General features: G+C 39.3%; 1 protein-coding gene across 3 annotated transcripts in view; it reads left to right on the top strand.

Moving 5' to 3' along the window:
- LOC310925830 (guanine nucleotide-binding protein G(q) subunit alpha-like) overlaps positions 1-14,493 on the top strand; it is a gene marked incomplete at its 5' end in the record, with an annotated part of 33,355 nt that extends 18,862 nt beyond the window's left edge. The window contains 7 exons of one of the 3 annotated variants that reach the window (XM_083887853.1): positions 2,151-2,335; positions 3,094-3,248; positions 3,574-3,702; positions 4,249-4,377; positions 7,786-7,915; positions 11,068-11,221; positions 12,319-14,493. In XM_083887853.1, coding sequence (XP_083743979.1) covers positions 2,151-2,335; positions 3,094-3,248; positions 3,574-3,702; positions 4,249-4,377; positions 7,786-7,915; positions 11,068-11,221; positions 12,319-12,509 — 1,073 coding nt within the window. In that variant the 3' untranslated portion in view covers positions 12,510-14,493. The remainder of the gene's footprint in view (positions 1-2,150; positions 2,336-3,093; positions 3,249-3,573; positions 3,703-4,248; positions 4,378-7,785; positions 7,916-11,067; positions 11,222-12,318) is intronic. The other 2 variants (XM_083887854.1, XM_083887855.1) reach the window with 2 other exon arrangements.
- Between the last annotated feature and the right edge of the window lie 1,218 nt (positions 14,494-15,711).

Genomic DNA, 15,711 nt, shown 5'->3' with positions numbered 1-15,711 from the left:
TCGAACTTGAATGACTTCTAGGAACAACTAGCCAGGTCAAGAGGTTGCCAGTCTATCGATGAGAAAAAAGAAAGTGGGGGAAAAAACGAGTGGACAATATGACCTTAAAATTAAAAATACAATATTCCTTGATGATATCACAATAAAGATATTCATGATCATATTTTACAGAATTTCAAAGTAAAACTGCTTGTTTTGATATGAATGTATCGATGTATACTTCACAAAAATATGCAAAATATATCTATTGATCAAAAACAAATAATAGTGTGGACAACTTCACTGATTGTGAAACCATTGTCTCCCCAAATGCAATGGCTTTGATTGGCAGGACTACAAACATTTTTTGGGGGGTGGTAGTGGCACTAGTGACATTTTCTGGGGTATGATCCAAGGAATAAATGATTAGATCTTGGCAGGTTTCAGGATTTTCTTTCAAACAATGGATTTCTTGCAAAATAGGGGAGTGTAATGACACTGAGGTTTGTGCTGTCTGAGTTCTTTCTCTAGTACAGTTGGTGCTCCTGGTTGAACACACAGGGCCCATTTTCACTTTCACAGGGCTTGCTATGCAACACCTGTACACTGTAGCTGTCGCCTGTTATTCAACATTTAATATTATTTTGAACATGGGATGTAAAGTTTATGTTCAAACTGTAATTATCTCCTCAAAATGCATGCTGCCATCTAATAAGTACTTATTGAAATAGTAACCCTCAGAATCCAGCAGAGGGTGCACATAAGGTTTCCTACTATCTTGACAAAACCTTTACAATGCCCAACCCTAATGCAGACCCATACTGTCATCACACAAATTTGATCACAAGTCAGATTTTTTTTAAACGTGTCCTTTTAAATTGGCTGTCTGCTCTTCAACACTGAGTGAGGAAGAGGGAATAAAATACAGTAAATTTGGTTAGATACCTTTTCTGTCTTACTCCATCCCACACATCCCTTCTCCATCTCTTCTGAAGCTGTTCAGCTCTTTAGTCAATGAGAAAGTAAACTCCAGTGCTGTCTTGACAACTGCTATTTATGTCTCTCTCAAAGACATACTTTGTCTGAGGGGGGAACTCCAATGTTGCTTGACCTGCTTTCTGCAGTGTAAGATCCTGTCTGGTTAGAGGGCAGGCGATGTTCATGGCACTCCTTTACTGTACACAACTGTGCTCATAAGCCAGTGACAGTCAAACATGACTCAAGTCATCCTGGAAGACATTTCAGTTACTTTGCCTTGAGGATACCAGCTGTACTTTCTAACACAAAGCACATTCTATTATCTAATGAGCCACTGCAAAAAAATTGTCGGTCTGCATTAGTATCAGTGTTTCATCAAGCATTACACATTTTGTTTCGCAGATATTTTGATCCCAAATGGTATTGCTATAATGGTATGCTATAATGGTATGCTCTACCCTCAATATGCAGTTTTACTTTCACTTACAAAAACACTCCCTTGCTTGTTCAAGGAGGGGACTATGAATGATTATGTCAGTAGATCCTCCATTTGTTGTACTAGTACTGTCCTAATGTCTTGACATGAGATAGACATTCTAACAATTTCAGTGCCATGGTAATGGGCTGTTCACATGTATTGCCCTTTGCGTGCACAAATACATTATTTTAAATGGAGATGCACATCAGACACTGGCACATACAGATTGATTATTGGAACTGGTTCATATCAAGCTTGTTCTGTTTGTATCAGTTAGCAAGTCAGAGGCCATGACAAAAGTGGGATGAGTACTCTTCCCAAAAGACGATAAAAAATAAAATAAAAAAAACTGTAGATAATATACTTGCGCTACACTGCTTTAAAAAATAAATAAATAATAATACAATATCTTTTCACTTAGATTATAGATATAATTTGCCACCCCTAAATCTCGATTAGAATTTCTTTCTGAACTTGACATATTTAGGACGATCTGCTGATTGTGTTTTATAGGAATGGAAAATAACTCTTAAACTGCTCAGGGATATTCCTTTGAAAATAAAAAAATTGTCATTATTTTCATAAATATTTAAAATCTGCAGTTTTATTCATGATCATTGTCATTGATAAGTATTTCCCCAAACTGTACTACTTTATGAAAATGCTGCACATTTTCAAATTGCTTGCTAACTATCTCTTCATGTGATCTTCTCAGGTACTGGAGAGAGTGGCAAGAGCACTTTCATCAAACAGATGAGAATAATCCATGGTTCAGGCTACTCGGACGAGGACAAGAAGGGCTTTACCAAACTGGTGTACCAGAACATCTTCACCTCCATGCAGGCCATGATCCGTGCAACTGAGACCCTCAAGATCCCATACAAGTATGAACAGAATAAGGTGTGTACTCAAGTATTGTTGTGCAAATGTTATATGTGTGACATGAGGTTCCATTTGCAGTTTGTGAGACACATACAACATATTTTAAACCCTGAACGAGATGATGGAGATGATAGTGATGATGATTATTGTTAATATCGTTCTCAAATACACTTGTTATATAACTGTTCTTGGTCTCTATGTCTACCAGTCGACACTTTTCTGTCACTGTTCTGTTTAAAAGGGAGGTTTTTTTTCTCTCCACTGTCGCCAAGTGCTTGTTCACTGTGCTCCTGTGTGCTCTCTATGATAATTGTTAGGTGTTGACCATACTATATTAAGTGCCTTGAGATAATGCATGTTATGAATTGGTGCTCTACAAATTAAATACAATTTAATTTAATTTTTTGTTTTTTGGGTTTTGGTGTGGTATAACTGCAAATTTTGTGAGCAGACTCTTATCTTTGAATATTAACTGGTATGTAAAGTCTTTGACGAGAGGCCACTCTGTCTCTGTGTGAAGTCGTAGTTCTTTGTCAATCTCTGAAATTTTTGGCTGCAGTCAGAAAAATCATGGTGCATCATTTTATACCACACAAGCTAATGTAAACAAAAATCTGGCAGTGACCTGCCATTCTCCAGCCAAATGTAGCCAACATTTTGGGAGAGGTGATGTACTCTTCAGTGAATGTTGTACTAAGAATTTAATTTTGAACAAAATCTGATTTCAAATGCTATTATTGCAACATGTCCTTTATGCACTGTTGCTTTTCTCTCAGAATAATGCCCAGCTTGTGCGTGAGGTGGACGTGGAAAAGGTGTCATCATTTGATCAGCCGTACATTGGTGCGATAAAGATGCTGTGGGCCGACCCTGGCATCCAGGAGGCCTATGATCGCAGGAGGGAGTACCAGCTCTCAGACTCAACCAAATAGTATGTCTTTGATGAATAACCAATTATTTACCTACTGTTATATAGTGGTGAAGCACATCATTGTTGCCAGGTTTATTAATGACTGATAATTGTTGCCAATATGTATTGTCCTGATGCGTAGGACTACTAGAATTAATACATTGTATTTTTGTTGTATTCATGAGCTGCTGGCTATATTCACATTTGTTTTATACTTGTAGGTTTTTGATGGACAGCAGTTGTTTGTGAGTCTGTACTTGACATGTCAATGTGCATGTGGTCTCATATAGTTGAGATTGGTGATTTGCCTACATGTGCATTCCATATGTTCCTTCCCCCTTCACAGTTACCTTAATGAATTAGAACGAATAGCTTCACCGGGGTACGTGCCCACTCAGCAGGACGTCCTGCGGGTTCGAGTGCCTACCACCGGTATCATTGAGTACCCATTTGACCTGGCGGATAGTATCTTCAGGTACTAGTGTCAAGTGCTGCTGATCACTGGTTGACTAGCTGCTTGACAGTTAGTCAGTTAGTTGGAAACCGTCGATGCCGCTATTCACGTCTTACCTTGTGCTGCACAGCAGAACTTGGCACTGTGACACATCCCTGATGGTGTACTCTCAAAGACTGGCCTCAAGAAAGGGTCCCTGCCATCCTCTCAAGGCTCATCAGAAAGGCACTTGCGTGTATTTTCTCTCAGGCAGTCAAATGTGGCCTCATAAGTGCTAAATCATCCATCTGGAGGCAACGTTAAAGTCCCTGCTTGCCTTAAAATGATCTAACTTATTTTGTCTTTGGGAGCTGCCATCAAGGATGTTCTTAAATTTCTAAGAGAACATTTGTGGGGTGGTGGTACTAAATGTCACCTAATCCCCTCATAACTCTTGGGAATGTTTTCTCCTTTGGTTATATCTGGACTGTTCTACTTGCTTTTGGAGGGGGGTGTGCTGTATCTGCTGTTATGCTTCACTTTCTCCTCCCTCCCTCCCCATGTCTTTGTTGTCCTTCCTGTCTCTAGCTATCTAAGTGATCTGGATCGTATTGCTGAACCATCCTATCTACCAACCCAACAAGATGTGCTTAGGGTTCGAATCCCAACCACTGGGATCATAGAATACCCTTTCGACTTGCAAAGCATCATTTTCAGGTAGAAGAAGAACCATTCTTCTTTTTTTTTTTTCATCATCATCATTTCAAAATCCAAAAGGCCCTGTCTGAGTCGAGATGTTTGTGTTTCCTATAACAGCTCATCTCCCATTTGTACAATCAAACCGAGTGTCTGAATATTTTTCACATCTGTTATGTGTTGCACAGGTAGTAGTTTTTACCGAAACTGAAATGACAAAACACACCATGAATGTTAAAAGTAGTCAACATTAGGACTTTATTTTTAGTTGATTTGACCATGCCTGTGGTTACCATGGCAACAGCAAGTGTTTCGCTACATGAAAACACTACTTGGTTAGAAATACAACCGTGAAAGTGGTGTATCCATTTACAGCATGGACAAACAAATCTGGTGTTGATGAAAGAAGTACGACCAGAATCTGAATTCATGCTGTGCACGGCCCAGTGAATGTTCCATGACTGCCGCATTTCTGGGAAGATGGAGGTGTACGGCTGAATTCAAAATTAATCAGAAGTATACATTTCCAACATTTTGAAATTTCATGCAAATATTGTAGAGTTATGTTACTTCTGTGGATGCCGTTTGCATCTTTGCAATGCAATCACTTAAAGCAGCGTAGACAAATGTGTTTTATCCTCTGTCGTCAATAAATGCAAACCTCTAACAACAAAATTATTTCCTTCATTTGTAGAAACTGTACTGCTGTGAAAAGCTCGTCCAATCATGCATCAAATCAGTTAATTGTGGCTTTGGTGGGATGCATGAAGGTGTTTTTGTTTTTTTACTATACTTTGAAAATCTCTACTTTTGCTCGTTTTTTTTCCCAACATCGCCAACTTGACTTTTAACTGCAGTGTAGAGTTTGGCATCCCTCAATCATATTGATGCATTCCAATGCAAACTCTTCCTTTGTGTGTCCAGACACCAAAAATGCTGACAAGACGACATGTTTTACATGATATTCCCAGTCTCTGTGTTTCCCAGAGACGCAGGTCCCAGGAATTGGCACAGAGACAGAGTCTTAGGACCTGACACAAATAAGCAGAACAGAGCTTCCATTTGTAAAAAGAGAGATTGCAGAAGATTGCAGAGCTGTAGATACAGCCCAGGCAGTGAGAGCATTTACAGAAGAGTGCAAATCAATAGGAAGCCATCATGTCAGCCCTCTCCTACGCTTAGCAAGGCTTGAAATAACTCTGCTTGCAGTGACGTTGTGCTGAAGAGGTTTCCAGCTGCCCTGCTGCTGTTGGCCAATAGACTCCATTCTGCTTAGCTATACTGCTCATAATGAATCACTTATATGCTCTCGACGACATCAATTATGTGTAGAATTGTGCAAAAAAAACCAACTCACAAACGAATGTGAAGTGGGCCTACACATGCGGTGTCAGGCTTCATTGAAGGATGAGCTTGATTATGGAATTTATTTAGTTATTAATAAGTACGTTTTGTATTGTTGTGATTTAAAAATGGACGCCGTAGTCGTTCAGCCCAATATTTTTAACAAGGACATGTGGGATTAAGCTGCCTCTACTCGCAGCTGATAGGTCTGTTGCCAAAAAAAGGACGCCTTTCATAGACGTCAGGCTCGCATCCCTCTATTGTAATTGGCTTTTGAAGTAATTGAAAATGTAATTTTATTCTGGCTTATCCAGCGTAGGAGAGCTTATGGTACAAAGTAGGTCACCCATCCTTGCTAGAGGAAGAAAAGGAGGTTGTCTGATGTGAAGGAGTTTTATTTTGGGAGTCTTCGTTCGGAGGACTCCATTTATCAATGCCCGCCCTTAGAGTCAAAGACTGAGTGCACCTGTGTAATGTATTTACAGTTTCCCCTGTAGGTGATTTTAGATATTTGGTGGAATTAATTATAAAGCTCTGGCAGCTGACATCGCAGTGTTGTAATGCAACACTTGGAACCAAACAGCCATTTTGGCAGGAAGCCGCACTGTTCAAATCCATAGCATGTACACGAGGCAAAATGTCAGGCAGATAGTCTCTTCCCCGGCTGTATTCATAAGAAGTGAAGATGGTTGATAGTTGTTGTCCAGGATGCCAAAACAGTCGAGACAGGCAAAGAATGAAGCATTGTACCGTATCGCCAAAGTTCCCGTGAGATGGTAGACGTGGATCGCTGCCGTAAACGCTCAAAGCATGCACAGGAGTGATGGGAACCCACGGGCAACAAATTCTGCTTGTGTAGTGATTACAAGTGCAGAATCCAAGGCTAATGTACTATAATATCTTGCTTTCACTGCAACGTCAAAACATTCCCTGGAGTAGAAGGAGGGAAAGTTCATCAGGAAGTTGAACATGTCAGAATGTTGCAGGTCTGAATAATGTGTGTGTCACGGCGGTTTACTCTTAAATGCCTTTATAAGGGTCGCTTATATTAAGCCTGTCGAGTTCTGTGATAGGTTGATCGATCTGCGAGGATTTGAAGTGTGTAGTGAACTCTTGACGGCTTAAAACCAGCACTGGTGCTGTTCATTTTAGCAGAGGAGAGCAGAGATGTAAACATGGCAGTGTGTGAGTCAGTTTTTTTTTTTCTGTTGGTCTTCAATGGACGGATAAATGGACAAATAAACCAATCTGTATGTGTGCTTATACAGCAGCAGGATGACCTGATTTTAATTTTGATTTGACTCCTACAAATAAAAAGGTGAACAGGGGTGACAAAGCATTAGATGATCCGTGAGTCGATCTAGGTCTCCATCTCCACAATTGAAACCTGTGTCCTTTAGGCCCTTGTTTGATTGACTATTTCTTCCTATTTCTTTCTTTCTGACATTTTGTTCTCCTCCAACTTTAATCTGTGACTCCTCTTATCCGTCACACTCAGTACTACTCTTTGAAAGAATAATATGTCGCAACTTCTTTGTCTTTCTCCTGCATGTTCTCTCCAGTATCTGCTTTGCATAGAATGAAGAGGATTGCGTACATGCATGCTTCCTTGTAGATATTTGGATTCACCTCAGGGAAGCTTTGCTCTGTTTTTGCTGCGGATTCTTCTTTCTACTTTTCTACTTGAAAAGGACATTTGGCTTGGACGAGACTAGAATCCTTAAATATTATGTTAAAGTTGTCATATCAGTCGGACCACATTGGCTTTGATATATCTTTATTGGCCATCATTTTATACAAAACATTGGTGTAGGTTTAAATGAAAATTTGGCCCAACCACTGCAAGATAAATGCCTCTTTACACTGATGGATTTTCTACTGTAAAATCACACTCTTTTTCTGTACTTCACCAGACTGTCTGTCCTTGACTAAATCACCATGAGGTTTCCTTTCGTGTGGCTTTTAAATGACTTGAATATCATAAGTGGGATGTTGGTGTATTGATGCATGAAAATAAAGGCCAAGGAATTTTGTGCTAATTGTAATTTATTTTTGGCCCTTCATCTCCTGTCATGTTCCAATCAGGATGGTGGATGTTGGGGGTCAGAGGTCAGAGAGAAGGAAGTGGATCCACTGCTTTGAGAATGTCACCTCCATCATGTTCCTGGTGGCGCTCAGCGAGTACGACCAAGTCCTGGTGGAGTCCGACAATGAGGTGAGTCGGAGACGCTGTCAATGTGCAATAAGATGTGAAAATTATATTAAGTTACCAAATTACTTCTCACGGTAACATCACGCAGATCAGGATAATTCCAAAAAGTCATGTTTTACGTTCCAATAAATAGTTGGTCAAAATTGTCCCTAAATGTAAAAACTTTAAATCGCTTTATAGTGACTTTTCGATATCGACCCATTTTTCTTTTCTTTCATCATCCCTCTCACATTTAATGAGCTGGTATATAGTTCACAAATACCTTATTAAAGGGGACATATTATACAAAACAACTTTTTAATCATTTTAATACTTATTAAGACTCTGGAGGCCCTATGAGTAGGCAAAGTGTGAAAAAAGATGACTCATGTTTTTGTGGTCCTCCTCAGTCTAAATACCAAAGATAAAACGTGCGATGTTGACTTCCGCACCGCACTGCTGTGGTGCTTCATCCTTAAGGTATTTTTGACCAAAGGATGTCACAGACATTTTCATTAGGACACCAGGGAACTAAGTTAACTTGTAGAAATAGGATATATTAAGTTAAGTTTACAATGATGTAAATCAGGTGTTAATGATAAACCGTTGTTAGGGATATTTGTCTTCTCCAGTTGACTTTCATTTGGAAAAGACATGGACAATTAAATTGTCTTTTTATGACATGCAGATGAGGGGAGGTGTGTCATTGGTGCCGTCCTGAATCATATATACACAAACACACACCGTAATGATAAATGCAAGGTCGCGTAAGCTCTCCATCTGTTTACTCCATAGATTTGCCCATATCAGGCTCTATCTCTCCTGAATGTTCAGATAGAATTAAGCTAATGTGATCAACCCCTGCAGCCCTGTGCTCCACCCCAATAACCTTTCTCAGACCTGGTCATTCCTACGTTTTATAACTTCACCGTTGCTGGTTAATTTCAGTTTACTCGAGGTGATGTATGGTCATTTAACACAAGAGACACAACAGTATGACATTATCACACAGACGATGCACCATTTGAACTGGTTCTTTATAAGTATAGTGTTGTGATTTGTGAATTTGGGCTATATAAATAAAACTTTATGTAAGTACATATATATATATTTTTATATTTACTTTTTTCTCCACTAAGGGGGTTATTTTTCAGCAGTGTCTGTCTTTGTTTGGCTGTCCATGATCAGCTTAAAAAGGACTGCTTTTCATGAAATCTTCTGGGAATGGACTTGGTTATATTTAGGCTACAGACAAATAGATTATTTTGGTGATACAGTTTTGGATCCAGAATCCCTTTTCTGTTTGTTTCATAGTAATTGTGTTTGCTTGGGTGATGTATACCAGAGAATAACCAGAGATGGACACTTTAGTCGGAGCCCGATGATTGGGTCACGTCTGACCAGGATCACATCATGAGTTGCTGCAAATAAATGGAGGGAGTGATGCTGGAAAGAAGTTAAAATCAGAGAGAGGAGGAAGAGTTGCATTTAACAGCATATGAGGATATATATATTATATAGAGGAACAAGTCTTTCATTTATAACATGTTGGGATCAGTTAACAGGAAAAATCCCATGTTTAACCCCTTCAACTATTGCTCAAGCTTTACTTCAGCAATGCTGCATTCACTGCAACGCATTAATTCAGATGCAGTGCCATGATGCCATTGAGCTTCATCGATCCTTCAATGTCAGAGAAATCACTTTGTTTAACAAATGCATTCATGCAGTCTCTGATATGATGCTGGCGATGTTAACAACCGTATCATATGATGAAGTCGCACATTAGAGCAGATGTACTTGAATAAATCACCAATAACTGCTCTGCAGTTGTCATGTTTGCCTTTAAAAAGAAGCTGAATGTTGGTTTCATTTGATTGGTGTTTATGTTTTGATGAATTCTACTGTCCCTTCACCACCCACCTAAATATAGAAGGCAACAAACCCCACAACTTGCTGAAAATAACTGTAGTTCTATTATTTTATAGCTCTCATCAGCCACAGATTCAAAATTAGATTCAGATAAATGTCAAAAGTAAAAGATGTCTGCAATGTCTGATTCATAGACTTGAAACCAGTAAAATAGACACGATGAAGACGAGTCAATGCTGGGAGACTAGGACGAAGTCATTGAAATCGAGTGTGTACTTTGTAATAACTGACACTTGCGTGTCACTTTGAGCTACACAGACAGGACGCTGCTGTTCACTGGATACAAAGTCCCTAAAATCAACATTCCTCCCCATTCTGATGCTCGGTTTGAACTAGGGATGCACCGATTGCCATTTTTGGGGCCATTTCCGATTTTTCAAGAAGTTTGACCTGCCGATACCGATTTTAGCCGATTTCAATTTTTTAAACCACTTTACAGCATACTGAAATATATATATTTTTGCATATTTTCTTTAATATAACATTTTAACATTGAAATACAATCAGTTCACATCCAATATACAACTAAAAATACAAAAACTAATCACTACCTGTATGTGTAGTTTATTTAAGTTTAAACATATTTCACAACATATTACCTACACACAAATATATAAACATTAATGAAACGTTTACATGCAGAGCGCCCACTCGCAAAGCAGACAGCTGCGCGGATGTTGTGTAATCAAATACACCGCGATGGCCGTATATTAAAAATTCATATCATAACGGAAAAAAACAGTATTAGGTGTGAACTGGTATACCGCCCAGCCCTACACTCTACTACATGTGCGTGTAGCCGCGTGCACGTGTGTTGCTGATGCTGCGCGATGCGGGTGCATTTTGATCGGCTTATCAAAATCGGAATATTCTGACTGATCGATTTCGGCCGATCACGTGAAAATCGGTCGATTCCGATCACTGGCCGATTAATCGGTGCATCCCTAGTTTGAACTTGAGCAGGTCGTCTTGACCGTATCCACATGCCTGAAGGCACCGTGTTGCTGTCATGTGATTGGCTGATTGGATATTTGCATGAACAAGCAGTTGAACAGGTGTGCTTAATAAAATTGACGGCAAATACATGTAAATGACCGTACCATCTGTGCACAAGGCCATAAATAGTGAAACCTTCATTTTTTAAATGAATTACATTCACAACGAAGAGGGAGTTGAGCAGAATTCTAAATGTCTTGCATACCTAACGCATGCTAACGCTGTGTTTTGTCCTCGGCTGGCGTCAGAATCGTATGGAGGAGAGTAAAGCTCTGTTCAGGACTATCATCACATATCCTTGGTTCCAAAACTCCTCGGTCATCCTCTTCCTCAACAAGAAGGACCTGCTGGAAGAGAAGATCATGTACTCTCACCTGGTTGACTACTTTCCAGAGTTTGACGGTATTTGATCATCCTTTTATGTTTTTCAAATACTACTTCCTGGTTTCTGTCAAAGTTGCTGTTCTCCCAACAGTTTCATCTGAATGCAAGGGTAAAGAGGATCCACCTATACTGTGATTGTAGAGTGACACCTTGTGGTTATAATGATATACTACAGTCAGTGCAACCAGATACTCCATATGATACCAGTATCACAACCTTAAGTATTCATTACAGTCTTTTAATCTCCTTTAAACAATTTAGCTGTCACTAAGAAATGTGTGCAAGTTATAAACAGCCATTTAAAAAAAAAAAATAATAATTCTCCCACTGGCAGACATTTGCACCCCTCACTCATGTCCTTGTCACGTGACAGTGGTGGTGCACATCCGTCTTTACAGGATATTGTCTGTGACTATTGAAGCACTTACACAGGGTGCCCGCGGGGTCCTAAAAAGTATTAAAAGTTCATAAATCATGTTTGGGAAAATGAAGGCCCTTAAAAAGTCTTAAACACGATTTAATGAGCTATTAAATTTTGTCCATAGTTTTTGACTGCAAAACGTATGCATGAATATATTTATGTTCCTCTCCTTGTTTGTTATAAACAAACGTTGCGCATCTTGCGAAGGCGCTCCTCCTGGTGTGAAATGATATCTGAAATGGCACAAAATAAAGTCCAAAATCTTAAATACTTAAGTCAAAGTGTTGCTTGTTTATTTTAATAAACCTTGCCTTTGGTTGAATTGATTCTTTCGAGCTTTGTTCCTTTGTATGGTTGTGCTCTATAGATTTAATTGCAAACTAAAACTGTTTTGTAAGTTAAATATGTGTTGCTGATTACAGCTTGAAGTGGTCGATAAGGTCTTAAAATATTTTGAAAAGGTCTTAAAAAGGTATTGAAATCAACTTCTGGTTTCATACATTATACGTTATATTTGTGATTTATGAAGTTGTATAATCATATTTTTACCTTTTCCTAATTCAATTCAGTAACTTTGCCCACTGTTGGATGGATACTGAGCAACATATCGTCTTATCCTTGTGAAAAAGTGATAGATGAACATGATGCTCCATAAAAGCTAAAAAAAAAAAACACTTGTCTATTGTTCTCCCAGGTCCCCAGCGCGATGCCCAGGCTGGCCGCGAGTTCATCTTGAAGATGTTTGTGGACTTGAACCCAGACAGTGACAAGATCATCTACTCCCATTTCACGTGCGCCACCGACACGGAGAACATCCGCTTCGTCTTCGCCGCTGTCAAAGACACCATCTTGCAGCTCAACCTCAAAGAGTACAACCTTGTTTGAAGGAGAAACAGGAAAATAGAAAGCGATGGAGTGGCGAGCAAGCAAGAGACCTGTAGCCACCCCCACCCCACCCAGACACACCCAAAGCAAACTCTGCTTCTGTACACGCACACACACACACGCACGCACGCACATCGACATGAAACACACAGCTGCATAGAGGTGAGCTTTGTTTTATACTAAACCAGACCAACTTTACTCTTTTCACATACCTCTTCAGTGGTGTGTTTGCTTCTTTTTTTTTTATGGTTTTCTCGTTTTATTAATCACTCCTCTTGCACAGACGCACATAAAACACACTAACATACACTATAACACTCCTATCACCCGTTTATAGTCGTTTTGGTCTGGCGGGTTTTCTTTGGGGAGGAGGTGGTCCTCTTTTGGCCTTTGTCGTTGCTCACATTTCTTTCTTTCTTGACACTACATAATCCACGGTGTTTGTGTATGTGAGGTGGTTAGAGGGCCTTCTCTGGGCAGAGTCAGCTTTTCTGGACTAAGGGCTTTCTCTTCTTATTTAACCCATGCATGCTATACACTACATGATGAGGGATTGAGGCCAGGCTGCAGGCTCTGGACTCTGCTCATCTGCAAAGGGTAACTAATTATGATAATAGGGATATATTATCAGGCAGTTGCCTCCGGTCTCTTTAGTTGTGTATTTGCAATTTTCTTTTGGCAAACCTGCCCCAAACCGGAGCACAGGAGCTCTTTTGAATGTAAATAAAGTTTTTGTGGTGCTCATACAAAGGTGAGGGGTAGATAAAGACAACTACACATTCTCTCTATATTTGAAATATTCTCAACTATATTACTTTCTCGGTTATATTGTTGCTTTTATAGTTCTCCTGTTCACGTTTGAATCGAAGATGATTATCCTACAGAAAGAGTCACAGTCTTTTCCTTTATACGCTGCTTCTCAATGTAAAGAATCGAGCAAGACAAACGGATCGAGACACAGCACTTAAAAGTATTTACACACTAAGTATCAGCTCTCATGTTATTTTTTTACCGCATTGCCAAATTCAAACCACGCACGTGTTCTGTAAATATAATGACATTGCCAGTATCCTGTTTATCCCTCGAGTCATTTTGAGATACCAACAGAAACGGATTTGGAAACTGGCATTGCCGTAGCAAATGTTTCTAGTATTGATTGGATCTTTCAGATATCGGTGGCGTAACCGCTCACTTTTTGTGTGGCATTTCCTTTTTCTGTTGACAGTTTTGTCTTAATCACACAAGCATCAATCCTCCTGCTCACGACACGTGAACGATGACACTACATTAATCCGGTGCAGTCGTCGCTTGTAGATAAAATAAAGCTTTCGTGCTGACAGTTAACCTCATTCACAAGTTGGGTCTTGATCGTCCAAACGGCTCGTCCTCTGTCATCAAATTTCCAACATATTATTCAACTAACATTTGATAAACTGTAAGTGATGGCACGGGAGTAAATACTTCTTTTTTTTGTGTGTCTAATTTATCAATCAATCCATGTATTGTCAACAGTAAATGAGACTTCCTCCCTCGTTCCGGTGCAAAGTTTTTCCAGCTGTCGGAGATGGAAGGAGATTTTATACTGCTGTAATATATCAAGACTATTTTATGGACAAGTGTTCTATCTTTCTAATGATACTTAATATTTTAAGTTGTTGGAGTTCTTGTTTTTGAAATTCTTGACGGTGGAAAAACAGTTTCCATGTCGGGGGTTTATGCTTTATGCAAATAGGAAAATGAAAACAGACAAAAAAAAACATAGTGGTTGAATATTTACTGTTCAAGGATGCTTGCTTTTTTTGGAATTTGTATTTGGCTCTTGGTACCGATCCCATATTGTGTCTCTTGCCTGATTAGTTGTTTGAATATTCCATTAAGCTGAACGTTGATAGATGGCTATTTTTTGTCTTCACAATGTAATTCAGGTAAGTTTTCATAACTTTTTCATCACAAGGGCTACTTCTAGCGGCTTTGGTAGATGGTAAATGGCAAAAGGTGACGTTTATTCATGAGAAGTGAGATTGTGTTTGACGTCCTACCGAGGATGAGGGACACAGGTGTAGTGGGAGGGGGGCGGGGCTCCACAGATGCCCACTTTGGCGTTTGTTTGCTGGCTTTTAGCTCTTTGTTCGCTGTTGCCTTTAGAAAAGGTCAATGACTAGTATCAAAAGAAATGGCGTTTTCCCAAGGTGCAAAAGCACATTGTTTGTGTCGCAGCTGTTGTACCTTAAACATTTCTTTTGGTCTTCTTTTTTTTTTTACAAATTTTGTGCTGACATTATTGGCTTTGCGATCATTTCTACGACGTGGTTATGCATTCTTGCTTCATCTTCTCATCGGTAGTGTAGCCATGGTTGACTTTTGGCGTCGTCCGTGTTGGATTCAGAAAAAAAAGAAATGCTTGGACATCTCGACTCGTGCACATTTAAAAACTGGTGCAATGATTTTAAACCCGTTCAGACTAAACTTAATAGAAATTATTTATTTTAAATCGTTTGCCAAAATGTTTACACTTGTTCTACTTTATTCAGATGATCACAAATCTCATGCAAATGTACGTTATATTAATGATGCCATTTAGACTTAAATGTAATCTGAGACTTTATTGAGGGACATAAAATATATGTATTTATTCTAAGTGCCACAATTTTGAATGATCTCAGAACAGACTTATGAAGGTAACGGTTTTATTTTTGACATTGAAAAGCCTTCTCTCTCCCCTAATGTAAGGTTCACACACTTTCCTGATAAACAAATTTGTTTTTGTTTTTTAGTGTACCACATTTCAGCCCATTTATCCTTTTCAAATTAAGAGCCTTTGTAGTGTTGGATGAATAAATTGACTTAAGCGACGTGTGGAGATGAATACGTGCCGATGTCCATCTGTGTTTTTTAATTCTTTAATTTCTTGGCATCTCCTTAACTACAGCTTTAGAACCTTTAGACCCAGTGTGTGGCTCCTTACACCTTATTCTCATGTAGAGGATTAGACGTCTAGCAAATTGACTTGAATGACTGCAGTGAGGATGATAAAGGTGACCAGTGTCAGTGTGATGACATGCTCCGTAACAGTAATAGTTTTGACTCTCTGATGGAGGTGGTGCTGCTGCCTCTCTGGTTAATCCAGCGCCAGAGTGGACACAGAGAAGGTCAGATAGGTACACTTACCAGTGTTTGAATGCGGAGCAGAGCTGGTTCATTT

The sequence above is a fragment of the Microchirus variegatus genome (genome assembly GCF_963457635.1).
Source record: "Microchirus variegatus genome assembly, chromosome: 4".
In the NCBI taxonomy this organism is placed as follows: Eukaryota; Metazoa; Chordata; class Actinopteri; order Pleuronectiformes; family Soleidae; genus Microchirus; species Microchirus variegatus.
This window is presented reverse-complemented; position numbering and strand designations above follow the sequence as displayed.